At 52.5% G+C, this 24,634-nt stretch overlaps 1 protein-coding gene across 1 annotated transcript in view; it reads left to right on the top strand.

Moving 5' to 3' along the window:
* The window catches only part of CRHR1 (corticotropin releasing hormone receptor 1), a 29,727-nt gene extending 5,753 nt beyond the window's left edge, over positions 1–23,974 (top strand). Inside the window, exons 2-13 of the mRNA XM_030023507.2 lie at positions 2,997–3,081; positions 12,159–12,278; positions 13,524–13,609; positions 14,659–14,765; positions 15,132–15,252; positions 15,448–15,601; positions 15,853–15,913; positions 16,806–16,878; positions 18,031–18,116; positions 19,919–20,054; positions 20,256–20,297; positions 21,560–23,974. Of these exons, the coding sequence (XP_029879367.1) occupies positions 2,997–3,081; positions 12,159–12,278; positions 13,524–13,609; positions 14,659–14,765; positions 15,132–15,252; positions 15,448–15,601; positions 15,853–15,913; positions 16,806–16,878; positions 18,031–18,116; positions 19,919–20,054; positions 20,256–20,297; positions 21,560–21,700 (1,212 nt within the window). The 3' untranslated portion in view covers positions 21,701–23,974. The remainder of the gene's footprint in view (positions 1–2,996; positions 3,082–12,158; positions 12,279–13,523; positions 13,610–14,658; positions 14,766–15,131; positions 15,253–15,447; positions 15,602–15,852; positions 15,914–16,805; positions 16,879–18,030; positions 18,117–19,918; positions 20,055–20,255; positions 20,298–21,559) is intronic.
* The last annotated feature ends 660 nt before the right edge of the window (positions 23,975–24,634 follow it).

Here is a 24,634-nt window from a genome sequence, read left to right as displayed (position 1 = left end):
GCAGCATCAGGTTTCGGTGTCTGAGCCGTGCAGCGAGGACTGGTGGGGGCCGGCTGATCCCGCTGCAGGAAACCTGGGGGCAAAAGGAATGAGCTTGCTGCTCGCTGAGGTCCGAGGTTAACCCAGCACCGCTGGTGTCTGCTGCGATGCCTCCCCGTGTGTAAAACAGAGACGTTAGCAGAGCCTGGAAGGGAGCTGGACGGATGCTGAGGCAACGGCAGGGGAGCCATTGGTGGTTCCTGATGAAGGAGAAGCTGCTGCCAGTGTGGGGCCAGTGTGGCTCCCAGCAGAACTATCGACCCCATGGGAGCAACTCCCTGGGCTGACCGGGACTTCTGTGCAAAGAGGCTGCTTCTAGAAAAGCAGATTGCGTTTCTTCCCCATGCAGCTGAATGCTCAGCTGAAGCTCTCCAGGATTTTGGCAGCCTGAGAGAGGTCGCGGAGGTGTTCTTCACCGCAGAGCATGATTTGCCGTAGCCTATGTCAAAGCAGGGCCGGGAGGGCAGAGGGACACGGCCCTTCTCTGGCCCGAGCACGACCCACTGCTGTTTTGGGGCTGTTGAGGCATGCTTGGCTCCAGCCTGGCCAGCCTGGGACCTGCTGGGCACCATGTGGCATCTCATGGCAGCGATGCTCTGGCAGGTGAAGCTCTTCATGGATGGAGCTTTGACCTACTCTCTCTGCAAAGCCTGGGGAGGGGATAAAGTAACCTGCAAAGGGCAAAATAGATGGGAGCCCGACCATCAAGGTACCAGATCAGGATGCTTTTGGCTTGTGCAAATCCACCTGCAGCTGCCACCTTCCCCAGCTTATCCCCCTCGAGCTGGGGCTGACGGGAGCGGGGAAAAAGCTCTGCCTCTGTCAAGAGCATTGGCCACATTGCAGTGAGACAAGACTCAGAGCCTGGTAAAAAAGCTGTTAGGGTTTGTTGTATTTTGGGGAACCTTTTTTTTCTTTCTTTCTTCCCTTTGTAGCTGTTTCAGCTCATTTACAAAGCCTGCAAAGAGCCAGAGACTGCACTCCATCCATACCCCCCTCTAGCTGTAGCTTGGTCCATATTGCTGCTCAGTGCCAAGACCTCTCCCTGTGTCTGGAAGGAGAACGGGCACTGCCAGGCTGGAGCAGGCTGCGATTAGGAGAAACACATCCAATTAACACTTGAGAGCCTGTTCTGGTAGGCAAACCATCCCAGCCCCTTTTGGGGAGGAACCCTTTTGTCCCAGCTACCTGTGCAAGGAGCCACCAGGTCTGGCGGGCACCAGCTCCAGGCATCAACGCAGAGGGGAGCCAACCCCACTAGCACATCGCTTACCCCATGGCTGGAGTTTGGGTGGTCTCAGCTTTTGGCAAAGAGACCCAGGAGGTGCCCAGCTCCTGCAGAACCAGCACAACAGGGCCTCCATGCAGCGCCTGCGCTCAGGGCAGGGTTTTGCTGCCGGATCCCCTGTGCCATCTGGAACAGTCATAACAAGGAAGCTATTCTCAGCTCCATTTATACGTCTGCCTGACATCTCTCTTGCTGTCAAAACCAGCTTCCCAAGACAGTAAATAGTTGTTTGGAAAAGAGCAAGTGGGTGCTGAGCTTGTCTCCATGTCTGAATAAATCCTGCTAATGCTTTGGTAAGGTGCAGGGGATTGCTGGATGTGCCAGCAAGAGCAGCCGGTGTTTATATGGCTAAAGGGCAAGAGGAGGACCGTCTTCTCCCTACCCAGAGCAGTTTTGAAAGTAAATGGCACTCAGGAAGGGAGATCAGGCACAGGGGACCAGCCTGGCCGTATCGGCTCAGCAGAGGACGGTGTCCGAGCCTACCGCCCTGGGGAACTGGGAGCTTGCTTGCAAGTAGAGGAGGCTGCAGCCTTTCCTGCCTCCAGGCTCTGGTTTGAGTTTCCCAAGGGATCTGTATGTGCTTGTATTTGGGGGCACGGCTCTGCCGTTCAGTCAGTCAGCAGGGAGCTTTCGTCCAAGGGGTTTAGTCAGTCCTTGCAGGACAGGCTTGGGGTGAGAAAATTGGAGTTCAGCCTCATCTGCCATTGGCATTCATCTCCTGAGCAGGGAGGATCAGCCTGTGTCACCGTGTCACCCATCTCTGAGCTGGAGGAGAAAGTGGGCAGCTGCTCTGGTAGAAATCTATGTGTTTTGCAAAACAGCAGGTCCCCTCCTTCCCCCATCTGCCTCCCTGATGAACCTTGGGTCTAACAGCACCATCCCTCTGCCATCTTCCACTTGCAATTGCCTTACTCGGTTTTTGTTTCCCCAAACCCCTGCAAAGGCACAATAATTCAGTAGTAGTTTTTCCAAAATAGCTCCCCATGCAGATGGAGTCCATGGTTTTCACTTGCAGCAGAGCTGCAGAGCCGCCCGGGAGCTGCTCTGGAGAAGGGATGGGATAGATCCTGGTCGATGCTTCCAATACAATGCGAAAGTCAGTGTTTGCAGACAAGCCTTTCTCCTGAAAAAAGGCTTTAGCCAGACCTGGTTGACTGTGGATCAGTTCTCCTTAAGGACGTGTATTAACATCTTCCCACTGACAGCTTACAAGGCTGTGATTTCAATAAGGTATTGAAAATCTGAGCGTGGTGTCAGGCTCATCGTGTTTCCCCTGTCTGCTCTCAGGTTGCAAAGATGCTAAAACTAAAAGTGTTGATTAAATTGCTAAATAGCAGAAGCTTCGCAGCCCGGCAGGGGCTGAGCAGGGCTGCAGTACGGTTTGCTGAGGGGGATGTTTGGGGCCGGAGAGGATCGGTGGGTGGGAGACGGAGCAGATAGCATCATTCCCGCAGCCCCAGTCTGGATAAGCCCAGCTCCTCTGGGCTGCAAAACCCATTCTGCAAATGGGTACGTGTCCATCGTGCAGCTTTGGGGGGTGGCATCCACAAAGACATGGACAAGCTCAGATCTGACCCACCCACTGCCGTGTCCAAGGAGGGACTGAGGGCTGGGCAAGCAGCATATTACACATATAACCCTGCCTGTGGTTTGCTCTTTCCCCATGCAGGCATTTCTCCTCTGGGATAGCCCAGTTGCAGCCTCCATCCAAGAGCAATACTGCGAGAGCCTGCCGCCTGTCACCAACCACACGGGTAAGTGTCCTGCATCCCCAGCCCACCCCAGCCATCCCCAGAGGACCCCAGTGGCAGGGCTGGCTGGAAGAGGGTGTAGTGGGGTGTCTCTGGGTGTAGTGGGGTGTCTCTGGGCTGATCTGCAGCTGCCTGGCTCCTTTTTGAGGGGAGATGGGATGTGCTGAGGCTGCGTTGCAGCCCCATGCTGGCTGCTGCAGCAGCCTCTGTACAGGGTGACAGTTGAGGCAGGTTGAAGATACAGAGCTCAGGAGAGCTAAAAATAGAGAAAATAAATGTCTGTTGGGCTGGGCTCAAGGGGAACATGGGCAAAGAGACATCTGCCCGGCCCCTGCTCCCACGCTGCCCATTCTCTGCCATGCCCAGGGACACCAGGACCTTCGTCCCCTATGTCCACCCCCCTCTGCCATCCCCCTGCCCAGGGGTGACAACTGGAGGTTGTGACTTTCTGTGGAGACCATGTCACCAGTGCACCGTGGCCACCATGTGCTCAGGGCTCAGCCACCCTCCGTCCCCCAGCGCTCTTAAATGCGTGCCATTGAGCACTTTGGGAGGTCACCAGCCCCGAGGAGTTTCTGGGGACATGGCTGTGGCCAGGGCTGGCTCAGCTCAGCTGGGTGAGACCAGCCAGGTCATGGGCAGCTCACTCCTCCTACTCAACACCCATACGCGGGTTTGCATCCAACCGGGTCAGGCCCAAGATGTGTTTGTGCCAAAACTGGCTTTTAGCCTGTATTCAAGACGTGACTTGGATGTCGCCTCAGCAGTGACAGGTCTGGTTCAGCGACAGGTTTGGGGGGAGGAAAGGTGGCTGAGGGAGAGGAGAGGAGCTCACAGGGACAAGGAGAAAAGTCCTCCCCAGCTCAGGGATGCAGCAGTGTTTGTTTTCCCACGATTGAATGAAGACCAGAGCAGGCACAAAGCAATTGCCCAGTTTGCCCTGATCCCTGCTGCTTGAGCAGCTTTCTCCATCAGGGTGATGGATGGCCGCGGAGGCCCGGTGCTGACAGATGGCTGCCCGCCACCCGGCACCCATTAACAGCAACATTAAAAACTCCTTAAAAAACTACAGCTTGGCACCAGCTGATTCAGTGCCTGGCTGAGCCCAGGCCACCACCGCCCTGCAAGAAGCATCCCCAGAGCATCCCCAGCCCAAGAAATGGAGGCAAAAAGCCGAGGGAGAGTAAGGCTGCCGGTGGAAATGGAAATGCCTGCGTGTCTCTGGCCTGGGCACAGTGCAGACAAGAAACCTGGTCATCACTCATGTGCTTTGCTCCCTGAAGGTTTCACCACTCTGCTCAGCAAGGTGGTTGTCCTTGGCTATGTTAGGCTGTGATAAGTGGCATTTGTTTTCTCCTTACTCACCTCCCCTGGTGCAACATGCGTCCAGCTCTGTGGGCTCTGACCCACAGAAGCACCAGCCAAGCACCGCAGGAGCCTCTTGCCATGCATGGACCAGCTGGTGGCACGACCCAGGGCAGCAGGCAGGTCCCAGAGCCTCCTCGTGCCCAGCTCATGGCCTTTGCCACCCACCGCTGGAACGTCCTGAGGACGCCCAGGAGACAGGGCAGAAAGCAGGGAGAAGTTCTGCTATGGCTTTGCTGATGGATATGCCCCGCAATCCCTGCCACCCTCAAGCGGTGGGTGCTGCTTTCTGCAAGGACTGGGCTTTGCTCAGTAGGGATTTATTAGCGTGATTCCAAGCAGGATTTAGCGCACCCCAGTGCCTATCACCCTGGGACAGGGGAGCACAACACATCAGGCTTCAGATCTGCAAAATCTCCAGCGCCTCCGCGCATCCGACCTGTCATCCCTGAGTAACTCATTAATTTGGGATGGGGCTGGCGCATGTGACAGCCGCTGCCAGCTCGAGGAGGGGGCTTAGAACCAGAGGCAGAGATGAAACTAATTGTCTTATGTCTTCTGCTTGATAAGTGGAGCTCAGCGCCAGCCCTCATCCTTGGGGTCCATTTAAGCCCTGCCTGATTCAAGCAGCGATTCCTAGGGAGGGATATTTACAAAACTGGAAACTTTGTTTCAAGGCTATTTAACATGGAGAGTTGTTAGTATGACGCTAATGAGAATTGCAGCGAGGCCATGAGACTTAATTTGTTAATGTCTGCATAACCCTTGGGAAATGGCACATGCTGATAACACGAGCCCAGAGGTCCTCCAGCACACGGCTCGGCAGGGCATCAGTTGGATGCACAAAGGAGCCCTGCCTCGTGCCCGTGTGCAGCATCCCTCCTCCGAAAAAATAGCCCAGCGTGGGCTCGCCTCCTCTCTTGGGTCACCAGTCCCTTCATTATTTAATCTCACACTTTTTAATGAGGATGCATGGCTGGACAGTGATATCACCAGGGTGCCAGCACTCTCCAAGGCACATGCACTGATCTGGAAAGGTTTCTGCTCACAACAGTGTAGTGGAGACAGACCCGGGGTGATGCTCACCAGGCTCATGGGGTGCAGGAGTTGCAAGCAAATCCTCATCCCAGGAAGCAGAGCAGCTGAGCCCCATGGAGCTCCCTTATCCTGCCCTCTTATCAGCATTGATTTACCCGTCTTCCTCTAAGCACACTGTCTCCAACGCAGGGCGATGTCCCTTGGCATTCAGGCTCCCTGCATAGGTGTGATGGTCCAACCTGATATTTTAGGTATGCATCAAAAATAACTCTCAGTGAGTCCCTGATTCTGGCCACTGCTGGGACACGTGGGTATCCACGCACAATTGGCCACTCTCTTAGAAAGGCTGCTTTCCTCAGTAGCAGTGAATTTTCTCCTCCAGGTAGAAAACGTATCAGGCTGGACTTGAGGTCAACGTGGTGCATTAGGAAAGTCGGGCCAGCTGTACCCCCAAACATCTGGAAGCCAAGAAATTCCCAGATGAGGTTTGAAAAGGAATGCAGCGTGGATCAGCATCCCTTGTGGAGGGTGGATAGGTTCCTGTCCCGAGGGCTCCCAGCCTACAGATTGCCTCAGACCGCAAATTTGTCTTCCTGATGATTTCAGCTCCCCGGGGTCTGTGCGCAGCTCCTTCTTGCGTCGCCTTGCCACAAAGCCCGTCAGGGAGGGACAAGGTCATCTCACCCATCGGGGCAAAGCATCCCCCTGCAGCCACAGGACCGCTTCCCATCATGGCACTTCCCTGGAGACGGAAGGGGGAATCTGAGCAGATGGGAAAGCCTCTTCCTAATTAATAGATGAGGCTTTTCCAAAGCAGCCCAGAAGAAAGCACTTGAGCGGAGCGAGCTCGGAGCGCTCATGGGGTTGTTTTACCATTCATAGCATTCAAGCTTGGATCGGCCCAAGGAGTTGGCACCCAATTGCTAATAGCCCCGGCTGGTCCTAGCTGCACGATTCACTCCTTTAAGCTGTTAAACTGTTATCACAAGAAATGGTTATCCTCAATCCCATGTGTACGCTCAGGAAAGAGAGGGGAGCACAGCTGATTTCTTCCTGGGAAAGAAATGTTTCCTGCCACTGCAAGTTCACCTAAAGCAAAGGGAAATAACACCAAAGCTAGGCAGGACTGAAGAGAAATATCTTTTTCTTTTTAACTGCAGGTTTTTACAAGGAAGGAAAGGGAGCGTAGCTTTGCATTTAAATAAAGCAAATCAAGTTGTCCAGATATAGCAAAAGCCTGTGGCTGAGAAGCACAGGAGAGCAGCGAGCGATGAGAGCATTTCCTTCGCAGGCGCTTTATCAGACAGGTTTGGAAACACATTTCACAGTGGGTGACAGTTTGACCAAGAGACTTTCCACCCGCTCCAGCTCGGCTCCCCAGACCGCTGACGCTGCTCCAGCAGTCCCTTCTCATGCCGCTGCTGTTTCATTCACTCACTGACTCCCCCGGGGAGAGACTGGAATTTAAATTCATAAAGGTCAAATTAACAACATCAGCACCTCTTTTCCCTTCAGCCTCATTGGCATCTCTCCCACCAAGGCAGAAATACTAATAAAAGAACTGAGCAGGGGCTAAAGGGGCAGCAATGAGTCTTGGCAGGGACTCAGCACCGAGGGAGAGCAGTGATACTGGGGCAGGTTTGGGAACCAAAAAATGAGAACTCACCTATATGGAAAATCATAGTGGTTTAAAAGTATACTCGTATCGATAAAGCCATCCTTCTCCATCATCTAGGAAACAGGGGTGTCAATAGAAGTTTGCTTATAGTCATAGATTTTATTGTAGTGGAGGAGGGAAGAAGGTGATGAGGTTTTTCTGGTAGGAAGCAGTGTCCTGGCACATCTCAGCGTGAGCGGCAGCTACAGCAGTTAAACTGTACTTTGGACTGGATATAGTAAAATCCTTGCCAGCTACTCTGTTCAGTTGTAGCCAAACTAGAAGTCTTTGCTAGGAAAACTCTGCCAGCGAGGGATTATGATTCTTCGCTCACCCACGAGCAAAGCCCAGCCAATACCAGGGAATAAACCACTTGCTGCTACCCTTGGTAATAACACAACTCCAACCACTCTACGGGTCATATCAGGAGAACAAGCTATACCCCAAACCCAACCCACTACATTATATACTCAATAAATAGATATGCTCCACAGAAGCTGTACATGGATCAGTCTTAAGTGATGACATTGAGCAGATGCATCAAATACCAATGGCAGAAGCTAGGTTTGATGCCTCCTATTTAGTCTCCAGCAAAGACCCAAGGGGACAGTCAATGATGGTGAATAACAACAAGCTGAAAATTCATTACAAAGACACTTTGCTATCATAACACTTAATTAGCCTGTGTAATTATTTTACATTGAAGATCATGGAACTTGAATGCTTGGGAGGATTGCTGGGGATTTTTTAAGGACTGGACTCTTACAAATATAAATAGAAACACCCAATGCTACTGAAAGCAGCGCTGGAGGTAGAGTGTGAGCAAGGATCTAAGTATTTTGAGACAACCACAGTTGCTCCCAGCCATACTGAGTACCCAACTCTGACTCAGAGGGAAGGCAAGTAGCTCCACCACCCCAATTTCAAGCCTGTGTTAACAGAAATTGTCCCCCAATGCCATTTCCCTCAATGCCTCAGGGTGTTACTCAAGCATTTAGCACCTGAGTGGCTCCACAGGTGGGATCCAGCCAGCAGTCCTCTTGAAATAAGAGCATCCCCCCAAAGGCCCTTGCTTTGGGGCAATAAGGTGTGAAATGGCTCCTGCTGTTCCACCAGCGTGGTGGAGCTGCCTGGGAGGGACAAACAACCTTTTGCACGCTGGCTGCAGCGAGTATATTTTGATTAGATGTGGAATTGAAGCCCTGATTACCAAATGCCAATGCGACCGCAGGGACACCCTCAAGGAGCCAGAGGCTTCAGCCTGCTCAGGCAGCAGCAGCAATGCAGTTACCGAGGACACCAGGGATGGAAAGAGATAACTGTGGTTGAGTAAGAGCTCAGGACAGGTAGAGATATGAGCTAACACCTTTCAGCTGTTACTCAGCCTCCTGGGACACCTTAGATAAATAACTCCATCACTCCCAACCACAGGAATGAGTCTGTGATTCAGATTTCTATCATCTCTCCTGGCCCCTTTGCATTGCACGAGGGGAGAGAGGCTTCACCCTTTGAGCAGCCGGAGTGTTGCTGGGGGCACAGCAGCAAGCCAAGATGCTGCACTGGTGCGTAGCTTTGCCCCGTGTGAGGTGAGGACATGTTTACCAGCACGGTTATATCAGCACAACCTTTGCTTCAGTCCTCTTCATACCATCCTAGCAATGGTTTGATGGTACAATAACACTTCAGAACTCCTGGCATCAGCTCAAGAGCACCGTGGCCACACGTCTGGTGGTGCTGGCCCAGGATAAACACACTCCATCCTCTTTAAATTTGCTCAAAATCTTTTGGTAGATTAGCTGGGACCAGAGAGCTTTACACTACCAGGCTTCACACGGCTGCACGCCTTTAGCTTGGAGCCATCTCAGGGGCCTCTGCGAGTGGTGGAAGCAGGCTGGAGAGGGATGTTTTATATAAACAGGAGGGATATTGCTATAGTTATCCTGAGACAGTTATTCTGATATAGTTGTCTCAGCGTAAGTCCCTGGACAGGCACTTTTTTTCTTCAGAAGAAAGGAAATGCTTTATATTGCTTCAAAGCAGCACAACCCAAAGGAAATAGGGTGAGAAGGGATTTGAGTGACTTCCCCGATGCCACATTCCCCATCTCAAAGCAGGACCAGCTCCTTCCTATCCCAAATGCCGTGTTTCTGCATGGGAGGGAGCCAAATCAGGGGGACTGGGTGCAGGTAGGAAATTCATTGACCTTTCTTGCTGTAAATCTGCAAAGACCAAAACTGTCTGTGCAGCCAACGGTGCTGAGAAAGCTGGAGCAGATGTCTGCAGAACCTGGGGGAATAATTCCCCTGCAAATATGGATGGGCCGCAAAGCAGATATGAAAGCATTTAGCACTGATACATATAATTTCCATGCTCAACAGTGCTCCAGATACTGGGACCCGCATGCCACCGGGGAGCAGCTGGAGCAGACGGTCGTGCTGGGCAAACGGGACATCGCAGCCCTCACGGCACTCTTTGCCTTTGCTGTTTTACTTAACCCTTCCCCAGCAGGACATTTTTTTTCTTCCCTGTATGCCAGAGAGAGCAGAAAGAGCAGCATCTGCTTTCTGCAGCTTTTCTTCATCAAGGCTTTCTCAGTGTGAGCCCGGGAAAAATATTACAGCCTCCCACTGGATTAAAAACTGGTGGGACAGACCTCAAAATGCTGCCTACAGCGGTGCTGGGACAAAGCCTGCTGTGCACAGGGTGAAGTCCCAGGAGCCTCCTACACCCTGGCTGAGCCTGACCTCTGCTCATCTGACGACAGCCCCCAAGCCCAAATGTCACCCCACCCCACAACCCTGACCCATGGGACAAGGAGGGGGCTGAGCTCCTGGTGATGCTGCTCCACCTTCACCCCGCATCCCTGCCGTGGTGGGGCTCCAAGACCCATCCACTCAGTTTGTCATCTGGTGGGTGTCCATTGCACTTTAATGGGAGTGCCAAGCAGCATTAAATCAAGTGCCTTGAAGAAATGCGGAGATATTAAATCCAGACTTGAGCAGACGTATAACAGAATGATGCCACCTTTGTCTGACCACATCATTTCCATAAATCTATCTTGGTTCTGGTTATGAATGGCATTGCTGTGGTTTTGTTTTACTGATGGAGAGTGCCATTGCTACTGCTGCCCTCTGGCTTTGCTGATTTTTAATTACTGAGTCTTCCTGCTTGTCCTCCCTGAGCAGCCTGCACCTGTGCCCCAGCACAGCCCCTGGGACGCAGGAGGGGGACTGAGACATGAGGGAATGGGGAGAAATTGGAATTTGTGCTCAGCCCCACTGGTCACAGGGAGCGTTTTCAATGACTGCGTGAGCTGCTCTGGGCATTAGCGCTGTGCAAGCCCCATTTTTATGTGCTGGATTATTCCAAGTGAAGCTTTTCCTATTCCAGATATTCAAGCAGCTTCTCACCTGGGTGGATTCCCAAGTGGCAAATAGGGAGAGCACTTGCAATTTAACTTTGTCCTTAGTTGAAGCAATTACCAGTTGTCTTTTCTCCACCTGAATGAATAATATCATAAAATTTTAAACAGGGACTTCATTTTCTGTGACCCTCTGTATCTCTGTCAAATTTGGGTCAAAACAACTAAGGAGCTCAAAAAATGCTAATGGATGCAGATAAGCAGAGACACACACACTACATGTGATTAAATGCACCTTGTTTCCTAATAAATACAGGCTTAAAACAGTTAACTTAAGGTGAAGGTTGCCGCAGCAACCATACACATTAGCAAAGCTAAAAGCAAAGGTCATCGTTGAAATTAATTTCTCACTACAAGCTATGGAAGGCAGCAGGTAATGCTCACCACGCTCTGATGCTTCCCCAGCTCACATGCTTGGAAGTTGTTTTCCCTTGCGAAGATGTTTGAAGAAAACCCTCCTTTTCTTTGCACTGAAAATTTGCTCTGACAACATCCCAAGAAACTAATGAGAAAATTTTTCAGAGAATCAATGAAAACAAATATTCCCCCATGAAAACCTTCATCATATTCATAACACGGTATTTTGCTTTTGTTGTTTGGCCACTCTTTAGCCAGCTCTATCCATAGGAAGTTTCAGGAAAGGCATTCAAAATACAACCATCGAGTCCGGGTGGAGAGGAAACGCTGTGTTCTCGCACCCAGAGAACTGTGAATTGGGGTGTTTTGCCTTAGGAAATGGCAATGTCTGCCTCTGTGCCGGCAGCACAAACATTTCTGGTACCCAGGAGCGGTTTGCACCGAACTCTGCCCCTTCCACGGACTGCTGCCCATCCATCTGCTGCCTGTCAAGGATTGTATTATATGGATATTACAGCCGTTGTGCTTCCTACCTCACTTTGAGATGTAGCTAGGACATATTTAGCTACAGTACATGTTGTTCTAAATATACACAAATTATACATAAAAAAGCCTGCAATCTGGCCTACCTAATGCTTACGTTAGCACACTTGTGTAGCTGGGAAAAGCACACAAGTCCTGCTTGAAATCTGAAATAGCAGCAGCAGACTTGGAGTTTTCTTCCCGGGAAAGGCTGGAAGAGACCAACGGGAACAGCTAGGAAGCAGATCTTGCAGCCAGGAGGTGTGAGAGGGTTGGAGGGGCTCTGAGGAGCATCCCACCAGCACCACTGGGAAAGACAAAATCTGGCTTATTGCTTGCTGTGGCGGGGCTGGATGCCAAAGTCATGCTTGAAGAAAGGAGCAGGGCTGGAAGACCAGAGCCAGGGAACCCCAAGGTGAATGGGAAGCCAGGTCAGAAAACCAGGTTTAGTGCCAGAACTGGGCTTAACGCAGGTGCTTAGACAGGACCAGGGCAGTAGTCATGGCCAGGATGGATCAACCAGCCCTTGGGGACTCTTGGCACAGACCCTGTTTGCTGTCTGCCATGAGGCTTTTCTGGGGGCTGAGCTTGCAGTGACCCATCAGCTCAGCCAGGACCGCAGCCCCAGCTCTCCAGGCGAATCATTACCCTTCAACAACCTGGAGGTGGCCCACAGTGGCCCACAGACCTCCACTAACCCTCTACCCTTTTTTCTCGCAGGTCCCCAGTGCAACGCCTCGGTAGACCTGATCGGCACGTGTTGGCCCCGGAGTGCGGTGGGACAGCTGGTAGCTCGCCCCTGCCCCGAATATTTTTATGGCGTGCGGTACAACACCACGAGTAAGATGAGCAGCACTGGTGGAGACGTGGTGGAGGAGGGATGGGGGAGCTCAGAGAGCCACGTGCATCAGGGGCTGTGGGGGCACGAGGGACAATATAACTCTGGGAAGAGGGCTCGTTGCGGGGTCTGTGGGATCCATCAACCAAAAAAAGAAAAAAAGCCCTCATAACCCAAATTTCAGGGAGGGTGGTTTCACAGCAGCAGCTTTATAAGCAGGTCCTCCTGGACATGCCCCTGCGAAGCGGGAGAGGGCTGATGTGCCCATCTTGGGGACAGGGGAAGAGGAGTGAGCCTGCCCTGCTGCTGGACGTGGCACAGAGGTCTGCAACACCCAGCTGAGCAAGGACGGGGGGATGTTGCGGCTCATCGCCTCCCAGCACGGGTGACTGCGTTGTCACTGCTGATGACGTGCTGGGAGCGGGGGACAAAGCAACAGCACTTGAAAAGTGCCCGAAGCCATTCCTAGCACACGGTTGAGCTTCTGACCACCCAAGCTCTGCTTTCCATGAAAGAAACACCTTGCTTCCCACAGAAGACATCAATTTTTCCATCCCACACCTTTTTGCCACAGTGGAAGATCGCATGCATACGGCTCCCGCTTTGTGGTGCCTCTCATGCCGTTGCAGGAGTCTCTTTGCATTAATCCATACTTGTGCCTGCCTAAGAGCCATCCCCATCCTTGTCCCATCCCATTGCTCTGATGAGGCTCACGGTCTCTCCTGCTAATAGCAGAAGCCCACATCGCCCCAGTGCTGGCATCACCCTGGTGCTGACACTAATCGGAGACTGCTCCGGGGCTGTCGTGGCCGTTCCTACCCAATTAGCCTTGCCGCTCGCCATCCTTGCTGGGAGGCAAAGAAAACTAATGCAGGGAGAGAAGCGAAAACTTCACACTGCCGTTGCGGCAGGATGGCACGTGATCGTTCGAGCAAATGGCACAGAGGAGGGGAAAAGGAGAGTCGAACTCGTGCTGCTCCCATTGCATCTCAGTGGTGGGAGGTGTCAGGGTCCCCCAGAACCGAGGGGCAGAGCTGGTGCAGACCCAAAGCCCTTGAGCGGGTCTGAAACGTTCCAAGGATTTTGGTTCTGCAACTGCAACCAAGGCAGCGTCTGAGCTGGCTTCAAAGCAAAAGATGCCACCGGCTTGATGCCAATGACCCCTGCATTAGTGACAATCATCAGGTCACAACTTTGTCCCCATCCCCACGCACCGTTAACCCTTTGACAGGCACCCTCTCTTTCAGATAATGGCTACAGGGAATGCCTCGCTAACGGGAGCTGGGCAGCACGGGTCAACTATTCCCAGTGCCAGGAGATCCTCAGTGAAGAGGTAGGACCTTGGTAGCCCCTTAGCCGGGATCTTAGCAGGATGGTGAGGGACCAGACAATGGAGTTTTGAAGGGCAACAGCATCCAGGTCAGGAAAGGCCCAAGGGAGCTGTGGGCTGGGTGTGCAGCAGCATCCCAGATGTAAGGCTGCATGCAGCATATATGAACCCCTTCTTGATCTGCATTTTCATTCCCTGGCAAAAACAAAGCTACGCCTGTTTCCTTTCCTGTTAAAAATTCAAGAGAATTTGCAATGTGAGGTCTCCTGGCCCCAGGACCGCTGGGTGCAGGTCAGCATGCCCTCTAGCCCCATCACCCTCCTCCCGCTCTCTCCTGACACAAGCACTCAGTGCAAACCCCGTCCTTCCCTGCTGGAAAAGAAATAAAGGAGGTGTTTAGGAAGCTAAAAGGGATAAAAAAATGGGGACCAAGAATTAAAAGCCCCTGAGTAGGTCAAGCCACCCCTCAGAGCAGCGAGAAGAGATACTGGCTGTTCATTTGCAGTTGATAATCACCTCTGGTATTTAAGATGCTGATATCTCTTGCCAGGAATGGTTTTCTCACTCAGTTAATTGCTAATTCACAGGTTGGATGAGGGCCTAACAGCAGGAGAGATCAATTAATTTAATTATCACTCACACCTTCCTGAGATCCCCTGCTCCCTCCGCCCAAATTCATCCCAGCCTCTCAGGTGCCCCCAGGGCAGCAGGGAATGAACTGAGACACCAGATGTCAGTGAGCTCAGCTGAATTACAGCAGGATTTCCCCAATGGAAGGGTTGGGGATGTCCCAGGGGTGATGTAGTGGCAGCAACCACGAGCTGCCCTGGCATGGGTAGGATATGAAATGCCTTTTGCAGGGCCAGGCTGGTGCCTCTCCTGTCCATGTTAGCCCCATCTCCACTGTCCCGCACCAGGTGGGCTGCAGTTACTTTCTGAAAAAAGCCCCCAAATTTTGCAGTGCAGCTCTCAGAAGTGATACGGTGGAGGAGGTGGGTTTGTGGTGGTAGGTGGGACTGCTGCTGACCCCCTTCCCCATCTCCCCGCACCAGAAGAAGAGCAAGCTGCACTACCACATCGCCGTCATCATCAACTACCTGGGGCACTGTGTCTCGCTGGGGGCCCTCCTGGTGGCCTTCGTCCTCTTCATGCGCCTGCGGTGAGTGACCTGACCCACCGCTGTGCTCCTGCCCGGGCACAAGCCCATGGAGGTCACCCCACAGCCCTTGGGCTGGGGATGGACCCAGCCCCTGTGTTTTGCCATGTCCTCCCCCACAGCCATCGCTCTCCAGTTTGGAGGGATCATGACTGTCTCGGGGTTATTTTCCGCCTGCTGCTTTTTTAAAGTTATGGTTATGGAGGCAGAAGGTCCTCCTTGGTGCCTTCCACCTCCTGGCCTTGGTCCTGTCCACCTCACCCAGGGCATGGCCCCAGCAGCTCACCCTTGGGGTCCCAACAAAGACAAACAGCCCTGTCCCCCAGCCATCCACCGCGCTCTGATGGTCCCTTGTCCCCCTCTCTCCAGGAGCATCCGGTGCCTGAGGAACATCATCCACTGGAACCTGATCGCAGCCTTCATCCTACGCAATGCCACGTGGTTCGTGGTGCAGCTCACGATGAACCCAGAGGTGCACGAGAGCAACGTGGTAGGTGCAGCTCTGCCAGGCAGCTGGCCTGAGCCAAATAGGGCTGCCTGGTGGTTGGTGGACAACCCAAGCTTGTGAGAAACATGGGTTCAATTGCTCTGTTGGGGTCCGTGTTGCTCTGTGCATCAGTTTCACCACTGTAATGCAGAGCTCCGCTCCTCACCCTCCGTGTCTCCCTCCTAACCCCCTCGGCAGGTCTGGTGCCGCTTGGTCACTGCCGCCTACAATTACTTCCACGTCACCAACTTTTTCTGGATGTTCGGCGAGGGCTGCTACCTGCACACAGCCATCGTGCTCACCTACTCCACGGATAAGCTCCGCAAGTGGATGTTCATCTGCATTGGCTGGTGTAAGTACCAGGATTTCTCCTTCACCCGCCGGCTACCCAGGATTTTAGTCATGGGTGATTCCCACCTCCATCCTCTGCTCCAGCTCTTCTTGCACTCAAATAGCTGCAAAAAGGCTGCCAGAAGCAGGAGGATGGGATTTGCGTGGCCTTATCATCTCACCCGATGGTTTGCCCTGTGTCAGAAAATCCCTGTTACAGCATGATTTTGTGGCAATGTTGCACCCCTGAGACTCATCTGTGTTCATCTGCAGGTATCCCCTTTCCCATCATCGTCGCCTGGGCCATCGGGAAGCTGTACTACGACAACGAGAAGTGAGCCTGATTGCTCTCGTTCCCCATTCTCCTTTCTATCCCAGTTCCCCAGAGATCAGTTGTGCCAGGGGCTGTGGCAGGCATGGATCCTGCCTGGAAGGGCTGACACCAGGCAGGGTACATAGAAAGGGTGGGAGGAAAAAAAGATAATATTCTTCTGTTCTTTCTTTTATCCCACCTTTAGGCTCTCTGCTGCATGAGCCCTGCCTGCAGCTGCCTGCCACTGCATTTTTCTCTTCAAAGGGCAAATGAGATTTTTAAGGGGGAAAAGGCAAGATTAATCCAGAGCTCCTACAATGTGTTTGCTAAATGGAGCTGGGATTTAATCTACCAGCAGAGATATAAACTACCACCACCTGAGCCATTTTCACAGAGACTTGCTAATGGAGGTCTTAGCAGGCACTTGAGAGTTCATCACGCGGACTGGGAAGTTAAAAGGAGCCCATTTAGATGAATGGCAGCTTGTCTTGTTTTTCAGTGCTCGTTTTGCCCCCTGACTTCAGCAACCCTGTGCTACACACGCAGGCACAGCACTGATTTAACAAAACTCAACGAGGTGCTCCCAGGACACAGATACACCCGTGTGAGCTCCCACGGGGTTTGCTGGGGCCAGAGCCAACCTGGACCTGTGTGCGTGTAAGGCTGTCCCTGCTCATCCTACAATGACCGGTTCCCACATCCATACAGGATCCATAAACACCCCCACAAGCTCCCATGCACCTCCATATAGCAGGTTCCCCGGGGAAGCTATTCTATAGTGGCTACAGCAGTTTAAGTTGTAGTGCTTTCACCCTATGGACAGTGACTTACAGACACTGTGCAAGGACAGGAGTAAATCCAGATCGCTCACGCTGCAGGCTTGTCCGCGACACCACTTGTCCTTGCCTTGCAGGTGTTGGTTTGGGAAGCGAGCGGGAGTTTACACCGACTACATTTACCAAGGCCCCATGATCCTGGTGCTTCTGGTAAGAGCAAAGTGACCTTGCTTGCTAAATATAGGGTCCTTCCTGACTGCACGTGGGAGAAGGCTGCTCCTGAACAGGGTCTTGCCCCCTCCTTTAGCTTCGCTCTGCTGCAGCTGGTTATGCTGCTCCACAGCAGGAATGCCACTCGCCCTGCAAGCCCGGCTCCCCTCACCCAAACTGTACCTCAAGCAAATTCGGGCACCTAACCCACAATGAGAAAGTGCGTGCATGAATTCTGCTGGCTTGGGATGGGCTAGAAAGGAAGCCTGGAGACCTCGCTCTGATAGGGATGCTCCCATCAACAGATTCCCACGTGCATCAGCAAGTCCCTCCATCTCTGCCCTGGCACTATTTGGGTGCTTTGCCAAGCATTCGCGGAAGCCTGGGGACCTCAACTCCATTCCCTGATCCACATCACTTTGCTCTTGGCCCTGGGCAGAGCAGCGATGCTTGAACCAGGGGTCATATGAAGCATAATTTGCTGGGGCTTTGGCCTTTTGGGAAGGGATAAAGAAGAGCAGTGGTGGCAAGTCACAGGCAGCAGTGCCAGGGGTTCAACCTGTGATAGGAGGGGGAAAGCCATGCACAAGGTCCCACAGTTTTTCCTCCCCCCTTGCCCAATGCTGCGAAAACCCAAGGGAGTACTAATCAACAGCACCAACTGGCCTCACTGAATAATTGAGCCTGCTTCTCATTTCCCAGCCCGTCAGGTAGTCAGGCCACTTCTAATTTGTGTCAATTGTGCTCAGCTCCCTGTGCCGCCTTCCCGTGCCCTCATGAGCGGTTCGGCAGCTGGGAGCGTGGCCAAGTGGCTCCTTGCTGTGATGGCAGCCACTCTCCCAAAATCCCTCCGGCTGCCTTATATTCTTCCTCCCCCTCCAATGTCTTCACCTTTAGCCCTTTCTCTAACGCTTGCCCTTCCTCACCAATCTCCTGATGTGCCCTACTCCCTTGAACAAACTCCTAAATCTTATTGCTAAAGTGCTTTAAAAATGATAAATGCAGATGTCCTGTTCCAGTGCTTGGAAGGCAATAGATCAGGTTCAAGAGGAAACCTTCCCACTTCCCCTGGTATGGCCCATTGCCTCTGCTGAGGAAATGGGAGGAAATGTTGGGGGAGCAGACACTAACCAGGTGCCCTCTTCCTTCCAGATCAACTTCATCTTCCTGTTCAACATCGTCCGAATCCTCATGACGAAGCTCCGAGCTTCAACCACGTCGGAGACAATCCAGTACAGGTAAGAGCGTGAACAACCCTGCAGAAAGCAGACCTAGAAACTGCATTAGCATGATTAGGGGAGATAGGAACAGCCTCATCAGCCAAGTATCAAGGAGATGGGAGCATGGAGAGACATCTAAGAGCACCTCAAATGCTTTTTGGAGACACGTGGCCGTTGCATCTGGGGCTGTTGAAAAATCCTGGCCAGTGAGAGCTTTGCAATGGAGAACATGGATGGCTGGGTTTGCCTTTGAAGGGAGCTGTTGGGAGCTGAGTCTTTTTGCAAAAGTCTTTTTCGGTGGGACCTGATCAGCTCGCCAGGCTCAGAGCTGCAAATCCTGGCACAGAGGTGAGAATTAGATCGCCGCTTGGCAGCAAAGCAAAGGCCGAGGAAGGAGTAATGAATCGATGCCACCCCAAACACCTCCTCGCGAAGCCGCAAGGAGAAGGCAGCACAAGGCAGGAAGATTTAACCCTTCCCTGCTGGGGCATATTTTGCAGACAACTTGGGAGGTGCACAGTCAGAGCAGCTCTCTGAAGTACCTGGAACAGGAGAAAACACCTCGGTCTTCATCAGTGCTTCTCTCTAGATCATTTTCCCGGCAGGAATTGGGGAATCTCACTGTGTGCTGGGTCAAGAGAAGCAGGTTTGGGGTGGAGAGTGGCTTTTTCAGCTGAGAATGGAAAAATTCAGATGTTATCATTGGGAAATGCCAGCTTTCCTCATTATGGAGTATTGAGCTGGGATGAATGATTCAGCTCGGGGTGAGCAAAGATAAAGGTTATTGAAATAGGCTGGTTGGCCTCAGTCAGCGATTTTGAGAGACACTTGGTTTTCCAGTATGTGCCTGATTTTGGCAGGGAAGGTTTTTCACCTTTGGGCAGAACAACATTTTCATTTCCCAGAAACATTTTGTGGGACAGGAAAAGTTGGAGAGTTTGGTAGATTAGAAACTGTGCAGTCCTGCCTGAACCAGGCAAGGGACAGCCCTGGAGGGCTCCTGCTCACCTTAGACGAGGGCGTTTGGTAAAAAGCTGATGGATCTCCCACTACCATGGCTGTTCCCCTGGGGAAGATACACCAGTGCATGTGCCGTCCGATGATTTGCCAGCCTGAAGATGCTCATGTCCTTGGTTATTTCCAGCCCCTCCGTGCCATCTGCCAGTTTGTGTCAGTGGTTGTGGCTCTCCTCCCGGTCCATGATGCAGCACAGTCCCTGTCCCCATCCCTGCCCAGCCCAGACCTGCCAGGGATGACTTTTCCTGTTTTCAGCTAATGTTGGAATCTGTCCATTAACAGGATTTTTAAGCAGAAACTGTTGGCTTGGCATTGTTCTTGTCCCCTAATCCAAACAAAGGAGATGCCAAGCCCTGAACCTTCTCGCGTCTCTTGTATCAGCACTATTGCTTTTCGCAAACCGCACTTGTAATTTCATCAAGAAAAGTTATCAAATTAATTAGCTAGGTTTTTCATAAACCCATGTTGAAGGGTGTGAATTATTTTACCCTCCTTAATTCCTTTTTAATCGAGCCTTAGATCAGCCAAGCAATCATTTCACACCAGCTCAAGGTCAGGCCTCCTCTATCCACTGCTCTTTTCTGGATGGAGAAACCACAGAAGGTGCCCAGTGCTCAAACCAGCCCAGTCACTTGGGAATCGCACTGGAAAACAGCTCAACTCTGCTCCGTCCTCCCCCGGTCACTGGTTTGCCCAGAGCCAGTCAGACCGGTCCTAGCCATGCTGGTGCTGGGAGTGGGATGGGGAGAGTCGTCATGCCGAGGGCTGCACTGCAGCAGCTTAGGTCCGTGTTTTCTCCCCAGGAAAGCAGTCAAGGCCACGCTGGTGCTGCTGCCCTTGCTGGGAATCACCTACATGCTGTTCTTTGTCAACCCAGGGGAGGATGAGATCTCCAGGATCGTCTTCATATACTTCAACTCCTTTCTGGAGTCCTTCCAGGTATGGTCCTCAGCACTAGCTTCCATCCCAGTCCTCCCACCAAGGGATGCGGAGGAGCTCATCCTGGCTGATGCCTTGCCCCGCTTCTGCCCCCTCCCAAAACTAGACGACCCCAAACCCAGGGTTGCTCCAAAGCTCCTGAGCCTGGGGCTGCCTGCTGGCCGTAGCTCTGCGGTGACTCTGCTGCTTGTCTCCTTCCAGGGCTTCTTCGTCTCTGTCTTCTACTGCTTCCTGAACAGCGAGGTGAGCACCGGGTGCTGGGGGGTGCTCAGGGGGCGGGAGGGGGTGTCTACACCCTTCCTTGCAAGGAGACACTAGCTCAGCCTGAGGCTCTGCCTCTGCGCAGGGCTTGGAGGGTGCTGGCACCCAATTCCCCAGCTGAAGGCATTTGCTGATCAGAGTTGGTGCTTTACCTCCAGTTCCAGGCACATCTGCAGCCACAGGTTATGTCCAGGTGGGAATGGCTACTGTCGGTCTCCTCCTATGGAGGAGGAAAATCCAACCCCGAGAACAGATGCTCTAGGGGTGCACCCGTGTGATTTGGTGCAGCAGAAGAGCCAAGGGTCCCCCCATCCCTGGGAAATCCTTCCCCAGGGTGATCCCCATACACACCTGGGTACCCAGCCTGTGGACGAGGGCACCTCCCAGGCTCTGACCCAAAACACAGACAGCAGAAAGCAAAGGAGGTGAGAGTAGAGGCTGATCCTGGGGCCAATCATTTGAGCAGCTCTTTCCCCTGCCTCCTCCTAAATGTTCTTGCACCTTTGCTGGCTCGGGAGAGTTTGCCCCAGACAAGCTTGCTTTGTTACCAAATTATATCTAATTGATGCAGGAGGAAAAGGGACTGGACCAGGGCTAGCTGGTGACCCAGGAGCATATCACACCATGCAATTCATGGTCCTTCATCTCTTGATCCCAGCTGGGCTGGCTGGGGATTTCGGTGTTCACCCAACCGCACCGTCTCAGCCATCTGCATCCAGTGGCCATCTCCCAGGGCCATCCCACGCTGCAGTCAACGAAAAGCCGTTTCTTCGCTATTTACCTGCCACACAAAGCACTTGGGCTGTTGTAGGGTGGAATTAAGGTTGAAGAAATGCCACTAGCATGAACCAGACCAGTCATAAAACCTCCTCGACTGTCGCTCGCACCTCTCCCAGCCCCTAGCAGCATCCAGTGCAGTGTGTAGGATGCTGGCTGTCCTGCAAAGCCCCTGCTCGGATTTATTTCTCCTTCTTGTTTCCATTTTGCGCTCAGAGGCACAGTCAGTTTGGTTCATCTCTCTTCATAGCTGCAAGGGCTGCATTTCACCGGCACGGTGTCAAACGAGGGTGGGTGCCCTGGGATGTGACAGGGGCTCCTGGGACCCTCCCGGCCCCAGAGAGCTCAGCAGGGTTTCAGTAGAATTTTTGGTTGAAAGACTGAGGATGAGGACGGCTGGTGCCTCTGAACAACTTCAGACAGCTGCATGGTGACTAATTGTCCCCTCCTCTGTCTCACGTCCCCAGGTCCGATCAGCTGTACGGAAGCGATGGCACCGATGGCAGGACAAGCACTCCATCCGTGCCCGTGTGGCTCGGGCCATGTCCATCCCCACCTCCCCGACCCGCGTCAGCTTCCACAGCATCAAGCAGTCCACGGCTGTCTGAGCCGGGAGCGAGCTGCTGTACGGGATGGGGGAGCCAGCGTCCCCTCTGCGTGGGACCCCTGACATGGCACAGCACGGGAGCCAGGTCTTGCCTGCACCCACCAGTCTGGCAGAAGGCGCACAAACTCGCTGCAGCTATAGGAAACCCTACAGAAGCTCCTGTCCCGCTTGCTGGGGCAGATCTGTAGGATAGGACAGCTGAGATGCTGCTTTGTCATCTCCCTGGCAGCAGCGTGACCTGCTGGGGTGGCAGAAGGAGCCGGAGGAGCCCACAGAGGTTGCAGCAGTCTCCCTGCCTGCCTCCATCCTGGGCATGATGTCCCATGTCCCATCGCTGCCTCTCTCGAGTTTGTCACTGCTTTGAGGTGACAGGACAGCAGGATGTTGCTGGGATAGCTTGTGGGGCTAATCCCTTGGGAAGCTGGGTCAGCCTTCCAGTGACTGCATGCTGGGATGTTGCTGGGGGGCGACCAAAACTCTCTGGGGGAGCCAAAGCCCTCTGGGTTGACAGGGGATAGATGGAGAGCCCTGCGCTGATTGCAGACCTTGCTTTATGCGGCTGTGGTTTTGTACCACTGGGGTTATTTGAGCCCTTCCCCTGCCCCTTGCTAGGTCCCTGGGACGTTCTGTAACTGCTGCTTGGTCTGACCAGGTCATTTCTCATCTCGACACTGAGGATGTGAGGCAGAGCAATGGGGTGGAAGAGGAGAGGGAACCATGCAGGGAACGGGGATGGGTCCCAGGTCCTCTGAACAGCCACACGGAGGGGCCTTGGTCTGAAGGGAGGCATGAGGTTTAGTTAATCCTGTGGTCCAGCCCAGCCCAGATGGGTCTACAGGTCTTTACAAAGCCCCTGGACCTCAGGCTGACTCTGTGCCCCTGCTCGGGGGGTGGAAAGGCAAGGGAGCTCCCCGAAGGCAGCTACTGTGGGGACATGCTGTGGCTTTGCTCTCCTCCTCCCTGCCCTACTTTAACCCATGCGGGGGGGCTCAGTGCCAAAGCTGCTCCTTGCTGTTATGCAGGGGACGGGGCCAAATCATTCCCACGCTGGGGTTAAGTGCCTTGGAGGAGTGGCAGCCTCCTTCCCCATGCTGGGGACCTCAGATCGTGCAGCTGCCAAGTCCCTGATCCGACCCCAATGCCCTGTTTTATGTGGTCACCGAAAGCAGCTGAGCAGAGAGGTCCATGCAAGGTGGAGGATTTTGCCCTGACCTCCTCGGAGCCACGGTTTCCCTGTCCCATGTGAGGTTTGGGGTTGCTCAGGCAAGGGGGGATGCCAGAGGGGTTATGGGCTGAGTCTGCTCTCTGCATCCCAGGGATTTTGGCACTGGGGCCATACAGGGTCTGGTATGAGTCCCTTCACACTTCTGTGCCTCAGTTTCCCTGCTACAAAGAACAGTCATAAGTATTTCCTGCCCTGGGGAGGTTTAAGCATCTTTGAAATTGTACTACTCTGTGATTTCCTCAGGATACACCACCAGAAAGGAATAAAATCTTTCTTTTTTTTGCTTTAAAGGGAGGCATAGGCAAAAACCTCCAGGTTCTTTCTATAAATATTTGAGAAGTTCAGTAGTTTGAAGCAAATTCCTCCCATTTCCCTCCCACTGAGATTTCCTACCTACATGACTACTGTGCAGCCAAAACCAGAAATACCCCATTGCCTCCCATAACGTGCTGGGAGCAGCAACAGCTCCCAGTATGATGGAGTGACAAGGACCATACCCGGCACGTGGGGCAAGTTTTGGTCCTTGTACAAGCTCGTCCATCACCAACAGTCCCAGAAACTGCCTCTTATCCAATATACGGGTGAGAAAAAGACCCCCAGAGTTATGCAATGGGAAAAGTGGCAGCTCCCAGCTTTACAGACGCTTTCTGCTGATGTCCTAAAAGGAACAGACTTGTGTGTCCCCACCGTGGGTCAGTTTGATTTCTCTGCCAGGTGCTTTGGCAGGAGCTAATAAAGATCTGGTGGCTACAGAGAAGGGGAAATGCCCCAGGGAGCTTTTTTCATCATACATACAAGTGATGTTACCAAAAGGTGATGTGCTACGTGTTCAATTTGGATTTTTCTAAAGCGGGCTCATTTTTGGTGGAAAAGAAGCTGGAAATTGAAAAACCAAAGAAAGAAACCCAAACAGAAGCATCTGTATTCACATCACTTTTTTTTTCCTTCTCCTCTTGGCGGTCTGCTCCGACTGACATGACTTTGCTTTCCGTAGCTGGAGAAGTGTGTGTATTCTCAGCCTTGTTTGATTAAAATTACTTCAATTCCTCACACAAGGACTTTTGGGGCATGTTTATCTTTTGGAAAAGACAACCTCACTTTCCATGGGACCATCCTCATGTTGCAATGGACTCAGCATCCCACTGGCCACAGAGGCACCTGGGGCAGCTGGTGGCTTTTTTGTCTCTTCTCTACCCCAAGTCCCCATGCCCATAGCATGGAGGTGGGGTACAGGCTCTCCATGAAGGTATCAACACCATCTCATATAAGGGGGGTGAGGAGCACTCCGTGTGGGTCTCCCACACAAGTACCATCAGGGCTAGAGAAACTCTTCCAAGTTTTCCTTGATGTTCCCTCTCACCAGCTGAGCTAAGACGAAATAAAAATGTAATGTGCTTCGCAGCAGGAGGAAGGGCCAATTAAACTCAAATTTCATTTCATACATCAATGTTTACGAGTGAAATTCAGACACAAACATCTTTCTGGTCAAGCTCTTCCGTTGCAGAATTAATTTGTTCATCACACAGAGCCTTGGAGAGCACTGTAATTTGGTAAGCACCATGCACATAAATAATAATTACAGGTTCCTGCTGATTACATGATTGTATTTAAAGTTATCAAGTAATTCTGAGATTAATCACCTGCCAATCCTGTGCTCTTGACAAGGTTGTAGCCTCTTGAGATAATCCTGCATTAACCCTTGATGTTATC

This window comes from Aquila chrysaetos, chromosome 8, assembly GCF_900496995.4.
Source record: "Aquila chrysaetos chrysaetos chromosome 8, bAquChr1.4, whole genome shotgun sequence".
Lineage (NCBI taxonomy): Eukaryota > Metazoa > Chordata > Aves > Accipitriformes > Accipitridae > Aquila > Aquila chrysaetos.
Note: the sequence above shows the minus strand (reverse complement) of the source record. Positions and strands in the feature narration are given on the sequence as shown.